Source organism: Haemorhous mexicanus, chromosome 9 (assembly GCF_027477595.1).
Source record: "Haemorhous mexicanus isolate bHaeMex1 chromosome 9, bHaeMex1.pri, whole genome shotgun sequence".
In the NCBI taxonomy this organism is placed as follows: Eukaryota; Metazoa; Chordata; class Aves; order Passeriformes; family Fringillidae; genus Haemorhous; species Haemorhous mexicanus.
The window spans coordinates 17,272,268-17,290,639 of record NC_082349.1 but is presented as its reverse complement, the minus strand read 5'-3'; the positions used below and the strand labels follow the sequence as shown (position 1 = coordinate 17,290,639).

Sequence of the window (18,372 nt, the reverse complement as noted above, 5' to 3'; positions counted from 1 at the left end):
CTCAGTTATCATCACTGTGATTCATCAGCTGCTGTCTCCTGGGCAGGTCTGACTGCTGATTGGGCACGGAAGTTCTCAAGGTGTGTCTTTTGTCAAGAAGCTTTTGCATTTTAAGAGCACACAGTAGACCATGATAGCCTCCTGCTATGGTAAGAACTGTTGTATGTCTATTTATTAACCTGTACAGTCTTACTGTTAGAAACACTGCTTGGTGTTAGTAACAAATAATTAAGTGTGTTAGCAGATGTTTCCAAATAAAAATTTGTGGGTTTAAAACCTGAAAAGATTTTAATTTTGGATCTTAATTGTGACAGGTATTGCTCAGTATCTAGTAGGGATTTTTTAAATTCTGAATTAAAGTAATTGTGAATATATAATAGTGAGGGGTATTGTCAAATCCAAAGAGTATTAGATTAAAATATTTTTCATAATGTTGTAATACTTTAAGAGAGAAATATTTATACTATTTTAGATTATTTACATTTTTTATAAAAATTGTATGTGTCAACTATTTTCAAGTAATACAAGGAAACTTTCTTCACATATTGCATTATCTGCAGGACAATTTTATTTTTTCAGAGTTATGAATTGGCTTTTTTTTTGTGAATTTATCAATCTAAATTATTTGGAAGACAAAATTAATATGATTTTCACATATCTTTTCAGCTGACTTTGAAAAAATAAGGGAGAATCCTGAGGGAAAATACAGGGATATATTAGAAACATTTTTACTTTGTAATTGATAGGTTTATATCAAATAAAAAAATGAAATCACAGGGATTGAAAAAATTTGAAACGTGCTACATCGACAAGTTTGCATATAAATGTCTGTGATCTAATACTGCTGGAGGATGGCAGAAAAGGCTGGGGAAAACAGCAGCTGTAATACCCAGCAGGGTAATGTCTGCTCTCCTCCTTCACAGCAGCACTGCTCAGAGCTCAGTGCACATGACTGTACTTGTTTCAGCTCTTGGAAAAATGTTGCAGTCATGGCACAAGCACCAACTTCTTTGTGAGGGATGATACCTAGTAAAAGGAGAGTTTCATTTCAGTTTTACCTAAGTAAAAAATTAATTTTAGGATAATACATAACTGAAAACAAAGAACCTTTAAGGATATATGATTTAAAGAGATATTTAAGAACTCTTTCATCAAACTATCAAAACCACAAGGGTTTTGTAAATATTCAGACAGAAGTTTCTTGCTATTGAATTATATGGATTGGGTTCTAGTGCCTTGGCATATTTCTTGGTTTTAAAAGATTTTGTGCTTTACAATTTTGTGCTTCAGAATAGTAAGATTCTTTGTTTATGTAATTGAGGAGTGTCTTCACAGTTAGTAAAATTAGAGTGGATTTTTTCTCAGAATTTTAACCCTGAGCACCAGTCAACACAAGAGGTGCCGAAATGCTGCTAAAATAGTGTTATATGCATCATATACTTTTTCTAAACATGGTTGTTTTGATCTCTCCCAGTCTTTTTTTGTTTGTATATTCACCTCTGTGATACTGTAATATCAGAATACCCCTCTTTCTAGGTGTTCTTACAATGACACCAAACACATTCTTCTCACCAGCAGCTAGCACCATCAAAGAAAGATTTTTCAGTATGCAAATAAACTTAGCTACAACAGCAATTTATGTAATTTATGTCATGTTCTTCTCTTGCTTGTGCTGGCTTTAGTTTTATGTGCAGGGGTCAGAGACTGGTTTCTATTTCTATGTGCCATGCTATCAGCAAAGGAGGAAGATAGTAAGAACTTTGAAATGCATTAATCATTTATGAGCAAGACCCTCATGGTGCAATTAATTTAACCATTCCCTTATTTAGGTGATTTTTTTTTCTGGGCTGAAGATTTAAGGATCCATGTGTGTCCTACACTTCAAACTCATTTCCTCAGTCTTGCAGCCAGTGTGCTTCAACACAAGAAGAACCAAAGTGCAAGTACTATTGATAGAGGCAGGTGTGCTTCATGAGGTTAGAAACTTGATTTCAAGAAATGACATGTTGTGCCTTTGCTGCTTGGATGGTGAAAATATAAGATAGTCTGAATTACATATTTTTAGGTGGGTGTTGCTTTCAAAAGATGAAGCATGCCATACCTTAGAGTCCCTACTGCTGAATCACCACACTGTATTTCTAGACTTGGGTGTAGTTCATCAACCAGCTAGAGAGAGATACATGTATCTGCTAAAGAATACTCTCAGACAGTATTTGTCCAAGTGGAGTCCAGGAAAATCGCTCAGCAGTTCACAATCATTGTAATGGTGGATCACATGAGTGTCTGCTGTGTGCATGTGCATTCAGTCAAGTGTTTGTAAAAGAGCAAATACTTATTTGTGTCTTCCTCTTTGGCCACACGCAGTAATAAACGGAGTTCAAACAGCAAACTGCTAATCTAAACTTCTTGAAAACAACCATTAATTTCATGCCCATAACTTTTTCTATGTGTCCCAGCAGCTGATTGCAATCACCAGTGCCAGTGTTTGGACACTCACATATCTGATTTGTTGCACTGAAGTTCCACATCTCAGTGCAGTATTGGTTCCTGCAGTAAATGGCACTTACAAACTGTGCAAGGATTGCATAATCCTTTGCAATGGATTATATGATTTGAATAATAATTAGATGCCAGGCTAAGTACTCTTTTTGTCATATAAAAGGGTTTCTGAAAAAAAGGAAAATAATCTAGTCACTGTTGGAGTCTTTTCTGTATATTTTAAATGAAAGGCCTGTCACTTTATTTGATGGAGTAGTGTCTTCAGATTAGTGCTGCTTTCTTAACTGTGTCTAATCTCATTTGATTTAAGCATCATGGAATAATAAAAAAATCAATGTAGCGTTGGTTTATTTTGAAGCCAAGCAGGGGGCTAGCAAATCAGTAAACATCAGTTCATCATGTTTAATTAGCTAACAGGAATTTTCTGAAGCCATTAAACAGGATCTTAACAAACAAATTGGATGTAGGCTTATTAATTTATAGTAAAGCTCTGGTGTGAAAACCAAAAACTTTAAATCTGACTCTGTTTTCCTTTACACAGAAATTACAAAACAGTTTGTCTGTATAGTTTTAGTAGCTCTTTCAATAATGTGAAGCATTTCTTTTAGTCCCCTTCCACCAACCTATGAAGTTGAAAAGATTAATATTTTTCTCAATCTTTGGATCATTTACAGAACTAAAAGAACATAAACAACTCAGAAATTCCTTTACATATCAATATATCAAATGCAAATATGTGAACTGTGCTGTGTTAGAGCAGTGACCTTCAACCAGACTCTAAGTCAAGAATTTCTGTTTCCAAGGCTTCTCATTCTTGCTGAGTATTTTCCTGGCATAATGTATGGATCTTTTGTGATGTGTCATTTGCTGGAGAATGAATGGAGACCCTCTGGCTCATTTATCCTACTGCCTCGCTTGGGATTTGAACTATTTTGCTAGAAAAGAATGTCTAGTGCTCTCACTTTCAAGTCTAATCCCCCCCATCATTAAGCTTGCTGTAGCAGTTCCCTGCTGCATAACTATTTTCTCAACTATAGAACTTAATGATGGTTTTGAAGAGTAACTAAGATTTACAGGATATTGTATGCCTGTGCTTCTGAAGCACTCCATCATGAACATGTTATATCTTAGAATGAGAAAAAATACCTCTATTTTGAGTAACTTTATTTCACTTCCTCCATACACTTTTTTTTCCATTTGGTTTGTCTCTTGTACTGCCCTTGTCTCAAACAGTTGAAATTAGGGCCAGCTGATGCCTTGTCACAACACTGACATAAAAGCTGTAGTAGACTGAAAAGCACTGTGGATTGTTTTGGTTGGGTTTATTGGGGTGTGGGGATTTTGTTGTTTTGATTGTTTTTTACAAAAAAAATACTCACTTTGTATGCAGGCAGAGACCATTTAAGAAGAGAAATACTATTATTAAATATATCTGTCTTGATATCCAAGTTAAGGAAATTATTACTTACTGCAAGATAGTTTGGGATTTTTTTCATTACAATTCCCCAATATTAGTGTTTTTTTCTTACCCTACATCACAACTTCTCAGAATATTAACAATTTTTTCAAATTGCATAGCTCTGCTGTTAATTTTCCCTTAAGACTTGCCAAAATAAAGCTATTAAGAAAAAATGCCTTGAGGACAGCATCACTTTACAGGAATTCAGTCAGAAAACAACATACCGACTGATGCAATTCAACTATGGATTTTTTTATTATTAATGGAGAGAAAAATTATGTACGTAGAAAATAGAAACTTATTATCTAGGCAACTCTTGATCTACTTCTAGAGCAATTAACATGTTTACAGACTCTTCCACTAGTGAAACTGCACTATTGCTCATGTAACAGTAAGGAAAAAAAAACAAACAAGGAAAATTTTAGTCATTCTCATGTGTCAGCTTTTTTTCTAATCATGGTTTTACTGCAGGCTTTCAGCTATGTATTTTGGTTTGTGTAGATTCCCGTTCTCCATTCTCTTTACTTTCCCTACTTACTTCAACTTAAAATTTTCTCAATGTCTTTTCATCTGACTGGTTTTAGCCACTGCTTTTCTTCCTCTTTACTGCATCTCACGTTTATCTGTCTGTGCCTTTCTTATTATACCGAGTTTATTTCCTACTTTTTGAAAATACTATTAGAAGGATTCTCTAGAAGTGGAGTCCATGAAACTGTAAGAGGAAAAGTGAAAAGTTAAAGGACAAGATAACTTGAGGAGCAGGATAAAATAGAGTTGTTTAGTTATACCAAGAAAGAGAACAACTTCAAAAAAACTGCAATAAAATTTTAAAATATCAGCATTAGCAGAAATGGTCTAGGAAACTAATCATGTTACTTTGCTCATGAAGTTTGGGGACCATCAATAAATGCAGTGCTCTTGAAGGGTGTTCCACTGTTCTCTGTGTGCAAGTCCTGTACACCCATGCCTAGCCATGTCAGTAGAACTGAGAGCAGAACATTTCCATATAATGTTAAGTATCATATGGAAATTTTTTCATATTGTAGCCTAAAGTACTTGAGAGACTTTAACAGAATTCTCTCAACTATACACTTTAGTACAAAGACTACTGTTTTACAGATTGGTGCACTTCCTTCATCAAATTGCTAGATTTATCAGTGTGACTTCTAAAATTAACATAGGTACTTGTGCTAATAAACTTCAGGTTCTACAATACAATGCTGTCAGTCTTGAAACTCGCTTACCCTCCTGTTCCAGCAGAGACCAGACTCTCTTCCTGCAGCAAGCCTAATGCAGGCTTGCTTGGAAAGCCTGCTATTGAGCAAGACCTCCAGGACAGGAGATGAGCTGGTTCTGGTTTAGTTCCATTTTGTGGAATACAACTGCTGACGTGCAAGTCTGTGTTATTTTTGCATGCAGATTTAGTTCTGTATTGTAAACACTAAGAATATCTTTGAAATAGCTGAGGTATTAAATGAAGGGAAATATATCAAGGAAGAGCTGCTGTTACCACTGCAGAGTTGTAACTAAGCCATCTTTGTCTTTTGCTCTTCTAACGTGAATACCTAAAGCTTCAGGCAGAGGAAACATTTAATAAGTTAAACTCCAATGCTTAAAAGCACTGAAACTCTCCTTTCAGGTTGCACATATACACTATAAAATTTGTGATAAGTTTATCTGGTAATTGCAGGATTACAGCCAACACAATCAAAGGCAAAGCAATACTAACAGGTAGGAGCCCAGTGCTTCAGCTGCAATGCATTAGGATTTTAACTCAAACTAAGATACACCTGTGTAACTGACCAGGTGTTCAGATATTGCTGCAAATTGAGGGCTTGGCTGAAGCAATCAGCTTTGCTCTGAACCTCAGCTGAGATCCTCTAAGTTACACTTGAGAACCAAAGTTCTACTGGAAGCTGTCCTACACTGCAGTAGTGTGGATCATCCTGTCTCTGCATTCGTGCTGTTCTTGGAGCAGGTTGTTACAGAACATGGTGAGGCAAGGCTGGAGAGCTTCTGAGGGAGAGGGTCACTGTAGAGCACAGTGTTAGCAGGAGCTTGTTGTGAGGAACTCTGCAGAACAGAAGTCAGCAGGTAAGGAAAGCTCGGTGGGGATGACTGATGATAATGATGAGAAATCAGCAGAATCCAGCCTCCATTTAAGGATGCTTCATGGCTTGGCTGCAGTAACAGTGCATCACAGAGTAGGAGAGAAGCAGGAAGGGACTGGAAAGAAATCCTTTGTGCTATCTGCAGAAATACCAATAAAACTGGTATGTAGACAGATTTGGTAAGGAATTAGGCTTGCTACCACAAAATTAATCAAAAATACTCTGAACAAATTTGAATTGGCATTGCAAGTTTAGACTGGCTCAGCATTTTGTTTTATCTACCTGTGGTGCTTTTTATCTGTCTCTAGTACTCCTGGCACTGCCTATACCACATCTTCAAAGAGAAAGGAAGTAGTTCTTTGCTTATGAGACTTGCCCTGCATTAAAAAAATATGACTAGTAGCATTTTTGCCTGTAAGCTCAGATGATTCAAAGAAATTCCTGACTTGCTACTAGTGTTTTTCTCCAACTGGAACTCAAGTATTTTAACGTTTAAACTTGTTAGCTGTTTGGGTCCAAATGTGTGCTACAAACCAAGTTATTGCTTTTTGTGTATACAATCACATGTAAGTAAAGGATCTATCTGACTTTTACAGACAGATTGGCTTACTGAGAAAGTTAATGAGGTTATGACCCATCTTTTCCTTTGTGTCTGAGCTCTCCATAAAGCAGCTTCCCATGTATTACCATTTTTAGCCCAAATTTTATTGATAATTAGCCATTTTTTTATTGATAGTTGTCTCAGTGCAAGTTACATAGTATTGTGAATTCTAGGTCTAACTGCCATGTATAAAAGGACATTCCATTTAGAAAACACAGAAAACACCATACTGAAATTAAAATTTATATTAAAACTTGTGCCCAACACCTTACAGAATCATTCTCATTGAATACAATAGTTTATTTTAATAAACCTGTTTATTTGATCTTGATTACCTTAAAGATCTTTTCCAACCAAATGATTCTACGGTTTCTTGTTCTCAGATGATATTCTGTATCATCTTCAAGAAATACACTACTTTTCTTTTTCTTTTAAATTATGGGTTGATTAAAAAGAAACAAATCAGCAAGTGATTCTACTTTCTGAGGGTGTTGAATTTAAAACGAAATAATTTTTAATTTCAAAGGTAACTTTTTTTTATTTCTTATCATGCAGCTTTTTGAACCTGGAGGTAGCAACTAGCATGTTATGTTCTGCTCCTAACTCCTAAACAGTTCTTATGACTTTGTTGTAAAATGAAAGTCAACAAAAATGAGTGCATAAATAGATAGGAAAATGTACCAGGAATGACTTTGTGGCTTGGAGTACCAGACTAATGAGGGAGAGTGAAAGGCAAAGAGCAGGAAGGAGAAGACAAATCCTGTTGTTAACTACACAGTTAAGGAGTTTAGAGCAGCCAAGCAGGAAGAATATATATACACAAGAGCAAAGGCAGCTTGCAGAGTAAAAGGGCTCAGGACTACCAAACTCTTGCAGAAAAGGAGAAACCAAGCTGAGATAAACTAAACTCTTTGTTCTAATCAATTTCAATGCAAAATTAGCTTGGCTTGCTCAAACCACATTTGCCAGTATCTTAAGCCAGGAAGATTGATTTAGCACTGGGGTATGTGAGAAGTGCCACCATAGTCCTTCCTTTTGTTACACTGCAAAAACTGCCACGTGGGTGCAGAATGAAGCACAACTTGAAAGCATATTTGTCTGTTGGTCATGATTTAGCAAACACATTGTGATGTATTTTTTTATTTTTTATTTCTGCTGCCAGTTTGATTCTTATCACAAATCAATTTTGTAGATTAGAAAGCACTCAAATCCTAGAGTTAATTCATCATGTGAATATCTCAGCCTTTAAAGAAAAATAAACTGTGTTATTTGTAGAACACAAATTTATAGAATTTCTTGAAAGATAGACCTAAGTTAACCATAAAGATTCAAACAGCAGAAGGCAAATAAAAAGAATATTAAAAAGAAATAGTGTGGTTTTTTCAGAGGCTTTGTGTCTCTGAGCAGCCTTATTAAAAACATATTGCAGTCCTTCTATTTCCTTCCTATTCTGAAGGGTGGAAGAGCTGAAAAGGAATGTATTAAATGATAAAACATTTCAGAAACCCATTGCAGTAACTAGTAGTTATAGAACTTGAGACAGACCATGGTCCTGGATCTGCACTTTTTTTTAAAAAAACATACACTGTGCAGGGGCACAATTATGTGTTTCCAGTAAAATACCATTCCATGTATCTAACTTAGCATCTCACCACACAAATGGTAGATTTGGTGCAATGGAGATGAGGCACTTCTAGGTTGATATGGCTGAGGAATTGAAAGGAGCAGGACCGGAATGATGAAGTTGGATCAGTCCACAGTAAAATTTTAGCATAGAATCACCGATGTAAACTCCTTTTTTTCTTCATCCTTTCTCCCCACAGAGAGCTTAGCATGCTAGCTTTAATCAGATTTCTGATTATATGGCATATGTATTTACAGTCTGTAACTGTTGGATGCATTATAGGCTCTGGCTGTTCAAGCTGAGAAGCAGCTGTGGAGTCTTTTCAACAGTGAATACTGGCTCAGTTTCAGCACTGAACTAACACACTGCTTGTGCAGGTAGGATGAACTCTCATCTAGCTACAAAAGACCACACAGACACAAAGAAAGAGGAAAGACTAGACAGTCGTGACCAACCTTTTCTATTTAAGTGTTTGATTATCTTAATTCTGTTTATTCATTTGAGTCTGATCACATAAATACTGTTACAATTAGCTGTAGCCTTCAAAAGATCTGCTAAGTTGCTTGTACTGAATGTATTTGGAGATTTGTACTAGTCTTGTCTGGTGACGTGCTGGGTTCATTAATACTTGATCACCTGATTGCTGTCATACCACCTGCATTAAGCACAAACATTTGCCATTTCTGAGATTCAAAAAACATACACAGTAGATTCATTTTAACTTTAGACCAATGGCAGGAGAATGTACAATGACTAATCTGGCTGTAGAGATGGAGTTAGGATTCTGCCCATGCACTGGGCCAACAGTACTGGCCACTGGGCCACGTATTGTTAAAATCTGTAAGAGCAAAATGACACTTCCAAAATTGTTTGAACTAAATTGTACTAGTGGAGCAGCTTTGTGCCACATCTGCATTATGTGTGCAATGCAAGAACATTTGCATGAATTGGACCAAAAGTCTCTTCCTAGGACAAAATTTTGCTTATAGAACTCTTGTAAAAATGTAAGTATACAGGGATATTTACTATCACAGCTGTTAGTAATTCATCCTGTCAGAATTTTCAGAGCTCTTGATTGGGTCTGTTTTAAATAGTTTTTTATTTGTTGTTTTATCTGCATAGACCATCTTTTAAACTCATTTATCCTTTTGCTACCCAGAACATGAGTGACATCATGTTTGCAATTGAATAAGATTGTGTGAAAAACTGCCGCTTCTGTTTTAGAACTTTGGCTGAATAATTAGGACTATGTTGAGGTTATGAAATAGAGAAAGTTACACTCCTGTATGTAAGGAAAATAAATGAGGTGGTTAGCCTATGTCTTCCATAAGCTATACATAAAGAATGATGAACCACTGTCTTAGTTGTTTCTTGTAAGCTACTGGTGATAATATTGACATCCCACCCAGTAAAAATACCTGATTTGAAGTCTGACATAAAGTAGCTTGATGTCTGTGGCATTTCTTGTGAGATGTCTGGTATGAAAATCTGCTGTGTGGTTGCAGAATTGCTGAGTCAGTATGTATTTAACTCCTGATTGGTACTTTGTAGACAATTTATCTTTACACAAACATTGGCCAGAACAGCGTATACAAGTTGAGTAATGTTTTGTATTTGTTTCTCTTTAGTCTGCAACAGATTTGCAAAATGTTGGATTGGCATAAAAATCCATGTTAGAAGTATCGCTTCAGTGCCTAGACTGCCAACAATATTTATGCTAATAGTTTCTTCTCAAGGAATCCAATATCTTTATATCCTTCACAACAACGCCTCAAAATTTCACCAAAAATCTATTGGACTTAAAACAATTTGAACAAGAAAACATGAAGCAAATCGGGGACTAAAATAAATGAATTAGAGTACTGATAGCTGTTCAGCATATTACGTGATACTGCATATTCCTAATAGCTCTGTCTGCTCTGAGCTATTCTGGTAAAACCACTCCTCTAGGTTCTGGCTGAACAGCATGTATAATGTCTGTGACAGTCTGAGCCTTGGAGATGGAATTGGGTGAACAGAGTAGTCTATTCAGATAAGTGTAGGGAACTCATTCACATGGAAATCATTCCTGGCACTGTCGAAACAAAGTATGAGTGAAAGAGGAAACAAAAAGGAGCCACAGCGAGCTGCACTCCCAGCAGCAGTAAATCAGCAGAGCTTCATTGTTCACCATAAATGTAAGTTACTTTACATCACATCTCACCCACAGTTTTAAGAGATGGTGGTGACACATAGTCCTACAGTAAAAGATTGCTTTAGATTAATTTGAAATCTGATTCTCAGCTATGTATAGAAACCATGTTATACCAGTGTAACAGCAAGCTTTAAAGTGAAATTATTTTCACCTTCCTTAAAAGCCCATAGATATTTTTTCTGTCGTACTGTTGGATGAGACTAGTTTAATTCAGTTAAGGGTAGAAAAAGTGCAGACCTAACTAGTACCAGCAAAAACCTACCATGATACCAGGAAATCTGTATTTTTCTGAATTCCGTTGTGTCAGATGTGGTTCCACTAGGAGGAGTTGTCATCATATCCTTACCCTACAAGATTATCAGACTTGTGCTTTAATTAAACTCATTTGATGAAAATGTGATAGTTCACAATGTAACTATAAACAATCTATAAAGTTCACCTATGTCTACCTAGCTTGTAGTACACAAACTTCTAATTGGTGGCAATATAAATATGAAAAGAAGCTTGCAGCTTATGGTATCCTACAAGCAAACTTATATTTGTCATTTACATTATGGCAAAAATTAAATGTATTTCTGAAAGATTACAATTCATTTTAAATTTCATGTTTTCCATAGAACTTTGAGAATTTCAGAGTCTTAAATTATGTTTTAATAGTCACAGGGAAAAGCTTGAAATGAAATTCCAAGAAAGAGGAAAGAAGAGTAAAAGTTAAATCTTATATGTACACAGTCTTAGGATTTTTAAAATACATATTTTTTGTTTAAAACTTATGTTGTAAATACTGATTATGACTTTGAAATGTGGTGGTTTAGAAGTTTCGGTGGGACATTCTTTCATTTGTATTTCAAATTCAATGTAATAGAGCCACTGCTTAGATTTAAGTACTTGTTTTGATCTGTTTGAGAATGAAGTGTTGCAGGATAGTGGTCTATTTGGTGGTGCACAGTTTTGCCTTATTTCTGTTACTGTATTCCTGTACTCACCTCTTTTCAACAAATCATGAAATATGATAAAATATGTGTTTTGGTCGCTTTTCAGCAGTACAACTTCTGCATAGACTCCCCTGGGATAAAGAGATAGGACCAGCTTGATTAAGGTCTCTTTCATTAAGAGAGAAAGGGACTGTTTAAGAATGCATCAACTTGGTATGCTTAAAAGACTTTCAGATTGTTCTAGAGAAAAAAAATAAAACAACTCAGATTTTAAACCTCTTGGGTATTACAAATCAGAACTGAAATTTTCCATGCAGCTTTATAATTTCTCGTGTTCAAGGGCCTTGAGTTTTGCAGTGAATTAAAAAGCTACAGTGACAGAGCTGCCACTCCCTAGAGAATTACCAAACTTTTTATTGGAGTTGCTCCCAGAGCACAGTTGGCCAAAGTAAGGAAGTCTGTGCCTCGGTTGCTTTATTTTGCAGTCCAGGATACAAGAAAGGGTTTGTGTGTGCATGCAGACTCTGTTCTGGATTGCAGAGGTGTCCATAACCTGTCACAGGATTTGACTGGATGCTTAATGTCTCAAATTTTCACTTTTGCTGTATAAGCAGCTCCTTGCCATTGCTTGCTTTGTGGCAGTACAAGGTTTTTTGTGGATGTACAGTGAAGGAAAGAAGACACCTGAGTTGACTTGAAATAACAACCCCTTTTCCTGGGCAATTTTCTCTATCAGGTCAAGTCTCTCTCACATCATCTTTTGTGATTTTTCTTGTATATTTTCTACATGTTATAACAGGGATTTATCAGAGGTACTACTTTGATAATTTTATTTCTTTGTTTCATTTTGTCACACCGTCATCACTGTAAGAACATAAGCCTTTTTTTACATTATGTTCTTGTGCTTTCTTTTTCCCTCTTCACCCTTGAGGCCCTGTACATAAAGTTTCTACATAGGTCACATTCCCATCTATGAAACTTTCTTGCTTAGGTAGTTCTTCACTTGTAAGATGTCTTTTCATATAAGTCCAGAGTTGGAATATGATTGTACTTATTATTACACAATGAGTAATTCTCTCCTATAATTGCTTTTCATGCAGAGTTAACCAAAACATCAAGGTTTTGCATATTGTTCCGATCTGGAAAAAAAACCAATGGAGATAATTTGCTTGTGATGTCATCCAGTTTATGTGCAATGTGTCAAGCTCTGTTCCTATGAACATGGAGAGGAAGGAATTTTTGGTCCAAGTTTCCAACTCCTTTTAGCCACAGTCTTTGGCCCAATGAATGCTTCCTCTGGACTGACCAGTGCACAGCACCAGTATTTGTTTGATCAGCATCTGACACTTTGATTCTGCTGGTGGATTGCTTTTCAGGTGTTTCTGCTGCTTTTGTCTCTTGCCCCATCTTGTAGGTGCCCTTCCCTTTTTGTTAGCAGAAAAGATGGACTTGGCTTTATTACAGACTTTACTAAGTGCATTACCACCCTATAGCTCTATTAGGTTAGGAGAATCTTGTCCAATTCTTAACTGCAAAATTTATTGAAGGCAGTAGGCTAGAACAAGTGTCATGGAAATTATGGCAAATTACCATTACTGTAGAAACAAATCTCAGAGAAGAAGGTTACTTTTCTCAATAAAATTTTAACACTTCTGTGGAGATGAAGCAAGCTTTGGGGTCACTGACTGACACCTTCTGGCTTTCCCATTCTGCCTTTAGTATTCCTTTCATAAAACAGTTATGAGATTTTTTCCAAAATACATAGATTTACTGTCTTAAATTGTAAATCTGTGTATTTTCAAAAATTAACTGTACTACTTACAGCATGTCTTACACTTGGCAAATTGTTTAAAGAGAGAGAAGAAAGAGAATTATGACCTGGTCTCCAAAAGAAGAGGTAGTTTTTTTGTATTATGGTGTAAGATATCTGAGATGTGACATCATAAGCTTCATGACCAACATTCCTGAATGAATTGCTTAGTTAAGCACAAGTAGTTGTCATGAGCAAAGGGGACAGACCTTTGCTCAGTGTTATTACTCAGTGCCACAACACAGGACCCGAGGTGTGCATGATGTTGAATGGAAGGGCAGATTTACTGAGGCTGTAATTTAGAGGGTTTGTTGATTTCATTAATGACAGAGAAAGATAAAGGTACATCTGGAGTGGAAGTACATCAGAATCTACCTGAAAACAAAACTGATGGGCCTTTCATTCAAGTTAGGAAAGCATGCCAAGTTCAAGTGATTAAAAACCTTAAGCAAACTTACTTGGGCAAGTGTCTAGTAAATCAATTTATACTAATAAATTATTTTGTCACAGCAGGAGGATAGTTTTAATTTGGAAATACAGTCCAAGTCAATTTTGCTGAAAGAGAAAAGGCACAATAAAGGAAATTACTTTCCGGATGAGATGAAATTGCTGGCTCTGCTGACTCACATGAGTAATTTTGTTGGGGACAGGATTATACCATATGTGGCTTGAGTCATAGTACTGCCTGAATCCCAAAGGGAGACTGAAAAAGGACCACGAATTACTGTGCCTGGAATACTTACTATAATCACATTGTGATTTGGAGTTACTCAGTCATGGTACCTTTGTCATACACACTTTTTAAAAATTGATGATGCTAATTTGACAAAACCACAGCTGAAGTAAGAATCTGATACTACATATTATTTACCTTGTGTCTGCAGTATTACAAGGCAGCAACAGTAGCAGCATCTTTTAATGGTTCTGGGATAATGTGATAGAGGAAAGAACCAATGACTTATCAGTCTAGTAAAGAATTGTAGTGTGAACAACTGGATTTAAAAGCCACATATAAAACACCTTTCTCTGTGCATTTGCATCGTGTGTGCCCCTATATGCATGGCCACAACTGTGAGAGAGAATGCAGGAAAGCACTCTGAAAGCAGAAGTTCAGCTCAGTAGATCAGAGAGCTGTGCTAGGAATCTCCCATTATTGCTCCTTTTGTAACCCTTTAGCAGCAACTTGATTTCATTAGAGCCTTTGAACAGGTGGTGTTCAGAAACAGAATGATACAAACCTAGGTGAGATTTAAATTGTTTCTTTTTATGTGAAAACCCGTGAAATGGTATAAATGATGTGGATAGTTCTGCAAGACTTCCATGTAAGGAGTCCAGAATAACTTCCCTCTTGAATAGAAGTCTAACTGATAAATAGAAGCAAGTCATGTAGCCTTAGTGCTTCTATCCCAAAAATCTGGTGACCTGACAAAACCTATGATGATCTCTTTTTGCAGGTCCTTAGATGTACAGGAACTGACTTTTTTAGAATAGATAAATAGGACAGAGATCTTGTATTTCTCTGTAATACATGCTGTCATTTTAATTTTTCTTCCCTTCCTTTCCCTGGAAAGGAAGGATATTAATTTCTTATTAGGGAAAAAATATGTGCCCAAAATCTGCTTTGCCAGTGTGTTCATAATCATATTTTGCATCTTAAAAAATGTTGTCATTACCTGCCTTAAGGAAAAGTTAATCCTGTTTTCAGAGATAAAAATAAATAATGTAAAAGTAGAATAATAGGAAACTCCCTCTGCCTACAACCACATCTCATGATAATATATTTAGTGGGTTTTACAATTTGTTTTGCAATTCCATTTTACTCTTAACCTTGATAAAGCTATGAATAGGTCTTGAGTCCTGACCAATAGGCTGTACCCTGCATCCAATGAACAGTGTAATATTGGTTAAATAAGAGTTGAGTTTATTCACCAAAACTACCATTAGCAGAAAGACCAGAAAGGCAATTAGTTGCCTTGAGAGAAAGGGAATTTTTTTCTTCTCCTTCAGCTGTAGGAACAAATTTTTCATTAAAACAAAAAGGATAAGTCTACCAAGGTGTTAGCAAAGACTTAAAAGCATGTGAAAGTGTGCCATAATAATGCAAAAATAGTCCCATTCGAGGTGTAATTGCAGTGTATTTGAAAGCAATTTGTATTTCTTAGTATCTTAGCATATTTCTTGCATTTCTTAGCATTTTGTATTTTTTAGTATCTTATCATACAACAGTATGAATTTTGTTTTGTATGGGGGTTTGGACCAGTACCAGGGGTACTGGTATTTTGGCTTGCATTTATTTGTTGCTTTGGGAGGGTTTTTTTGGTATAAATTAATAACAGCAAATGCAGCTGGCCAAGTAAGATTAGATAGCCACTGTTTATCACTGTATTGTTAAAGAGAATGCTGCTCTGTGGAAATTCTAGGATTCCTTTCATGCTTAATGCAAAATTTTTCTTTGTTCTGGGATGATAAGAGTGATGACTTCTAGCAATTACTGTAGATTTTTAAATTGTTATGTACTAATATGGAATCTTAAGTATTCACAATTAAATATAAAATATGTAGTCTTAAAAAATATATTCTTACTGAAGTTGTTAAACAGTTTTGAAAAAAGGTCCTTTATGACAACAAATTTGAAGTCTCTTACTTTAAAATGTATGAACCAGAAAAGAGGTATTTGTCCATGGTTTTATTTATGTTTTAGCCAACCAGCTGTGGTTTTCCTTTTATCTCTCTGAGAATCATATGCCCTTCATGCTGACGATCTTGCAGTCTGAAAGTACCTGCTTAAAGCAAGCCATAAATGAAAGATGTCAGTGGCTGAGCTTGTCCTCGCCTCACATAAGAATGTTCTCTGTGGCTTTCACATTCCTCAAGGAAATTCTTTTGTGGTGTGTCAATTAAATGTGTAGATTTTCTGGTCAATGTTACTCCACAAAATACTCTTAGTTACTGGAATGCCACAGTTCTTTAGATGTATAGTCATTACCCATAGCCTGCAATACTTTCACAATAATGAAAAATCTGCAATAAAGCAAATAATATAGCACAGTATTCCAATGGATAATAGAGGGATTTCACAACGTGACTTGCAAATTAGCAGGTTTGTTCTTTAACAGACTATGAAGTGACAAATTCCAGAATTACAGCTTCTGCAGTGTAACTGTGCATGTGTCTCTGAAACACAACCATTTTGACTTTTTTCCAAGATTGAGTACTGAGGCAAAATTCACAGACTTCCAAAACAATGTCTGGTCCAAAACATTTTGTGTATTGCCAACTGTTGCTGTTCTAACTGAAATGCTTTTAAAACATTTCTAAGAATGTCTTGTCCACTGGCAAAAATAATACTGCTACTGTGGTCTACCTTTCTGCAGAACAGTATTTTTACGTTTGCAATTTTTATTTAAAAGTAAAAAAAAAAAACCAAAGAAGAAAGACATCAAAGCTTTTCTAGTGTTCTGAGAATTATGAAAATGCTAAATGGCTTTCCCCATCTCACAGAAAGCAACACTGACTCTTTGTGACCATAACATGTCAGCCTTTGGGGCAGCTTCTTGTGTGTTCAGAGTAAGGAGATGTATTAGAATGTGTTGTTTATAGCTGAAAAGTCATAATTACAGTCGGTTAATCCAGAGCTAATGAGCAACTACTTCTTAAGTATAGATGAGAGAAAGATCTTCAGCTAAAAATAAAATGAAATAACAGAACAAAAATATACAATTCAATGCACTAGGTGTCTGAACATGAGCATTTCTTGCTTCTGGCATCAGTGTTCAGACAAAAAATGTTCAGACTGCCGGTTACAGATTTAGAACTGGGCATCCTTGAATTGATTTAGGCTATGCTCAAACTTGCACATAGACATGTCTTCAGAAATGCAGCAATTCTTGGAAGCTTAAGTATTTGTCTGTGTAGATCTTGCATAACTGCATACATGGAGCAGTGATAGCAGAAGAGTATTTTATGTCTTTTATCTTCTGATGTCCATCATATGTCCATCTTAATGCCTATATTTTATTTCATCTTAGCAACTGGGGAAAAAAGTAATGAAAATATTTTAATGTATAGATAACTCAAATTCAAATGACATAATGAGAACAAACTGTAAAAATCTTGCAGTTGTTTTTTTTCCTTAGAAATATTCTGTAACAGGTTGACTTAAGCTATGTTCCCACCTTGGACAAACACCCACCACAGAATCTTAGTCATTTTGATTGTCTTACAGAGAATGCAGTTTCATTCACACCCTTCATATTCTTACAGAGAACATTGTTCCTTTTGCCATTCCTCTTCATTTAATGCCCTTCTTCGTGTGTCACATATGTAAGAAGAATGACATTATCATTGAATGAGTATTGAGAAACATTCTTTGAATACAAAGCCTGAGTATATTTTAATTGATATTGCAGTATCAAGTGACTTTGTTGATTCATCTTCTAAAAGATTATTTCAGCTGCAAGAGCTAAACAAAATATAGTATTCAACATTCCCTGCTTGTATGAGGATGACAATGAAACAGTGAATTAAAGGTAAAAATCTTTATGCACAGATAAGTACCTCTTACCATGCAGCCAAAAAAGGGCCATAATAGCAGAACTTGCATTTATGAAGTGCTGAGTTCAGTTTAACGTTCCTAAGCAATGTTATTTGTAATTTGGTTTTGTTTTTCAGAGTCATAGGCATTGGGAAGGAATAGATAATGAAGTATCTACCCATTTCTAACTGGCTGGCCCAGCTTGGTCTTGCAGAATATTGCACACTCTTTGAACAATATGATGGTATAGAGGTGAGAATTGTCCTTTTTCAATGAAATTCTTAAGAAAATGTTAAGATCTTTAAAGCTACTAAAAAAACCCCAAATAAAACGTGCCTATAAAAGTTTCTATTGTGTTACCCTAAGCATCTGCTGTTCAGTACTGGAGTTATCAACAATCTTAGTTGTGTTCCATCTTACAAATTTTTGCTTAAGTTTGAAGAGCAAGCATATTGCATTTGTAGTCCTCTGTTGTCTTTCTTGGAGGATGATTTTGGGATTTGGGAGATGTTGGGTCTTTGAGAAAAGCAGTGGGACCTTCTGTCACTGTTGCCAAAGCTAAAAAATCATTTCTACTGACATGTGAATTCAACATTAGTACCAGC

At 35.8% G+C, this 18,372-nt stretch overlaps 1 protein-coding gene across 2 annotated transcripts in view; it reads left to right on the top strand.

Annotated features, from left to right (window-relative positions):
- BCAR3 (BCAR3 adaptor protein, NSP family member) overlaps positions 1-18,372 on the top strand; it is an 81,761-nt gene continuing 63,389 nt past the window's right edge. Inside the window, exons 1-2 of one of the 2 annotated variants that reach the window (XM_059854254.1) lie at positions 1-149; positions 17,905-18,019. In XM_059854254.1, the coding sequence (XP_059710237.1) occupies positions 17,933-18,019 (87 nt within the window). In that variant the 5' untranslated portion in view covers positions 1-149; positions 17,905-17,932. Of the gene's footprint in view, positions 150-8,649; positions 8,672-17,904; positions 18,020-18,372 lie in introns of those variants that run through there. The other variant, XM_059854255.1, reaches the window with a different exon arrangement.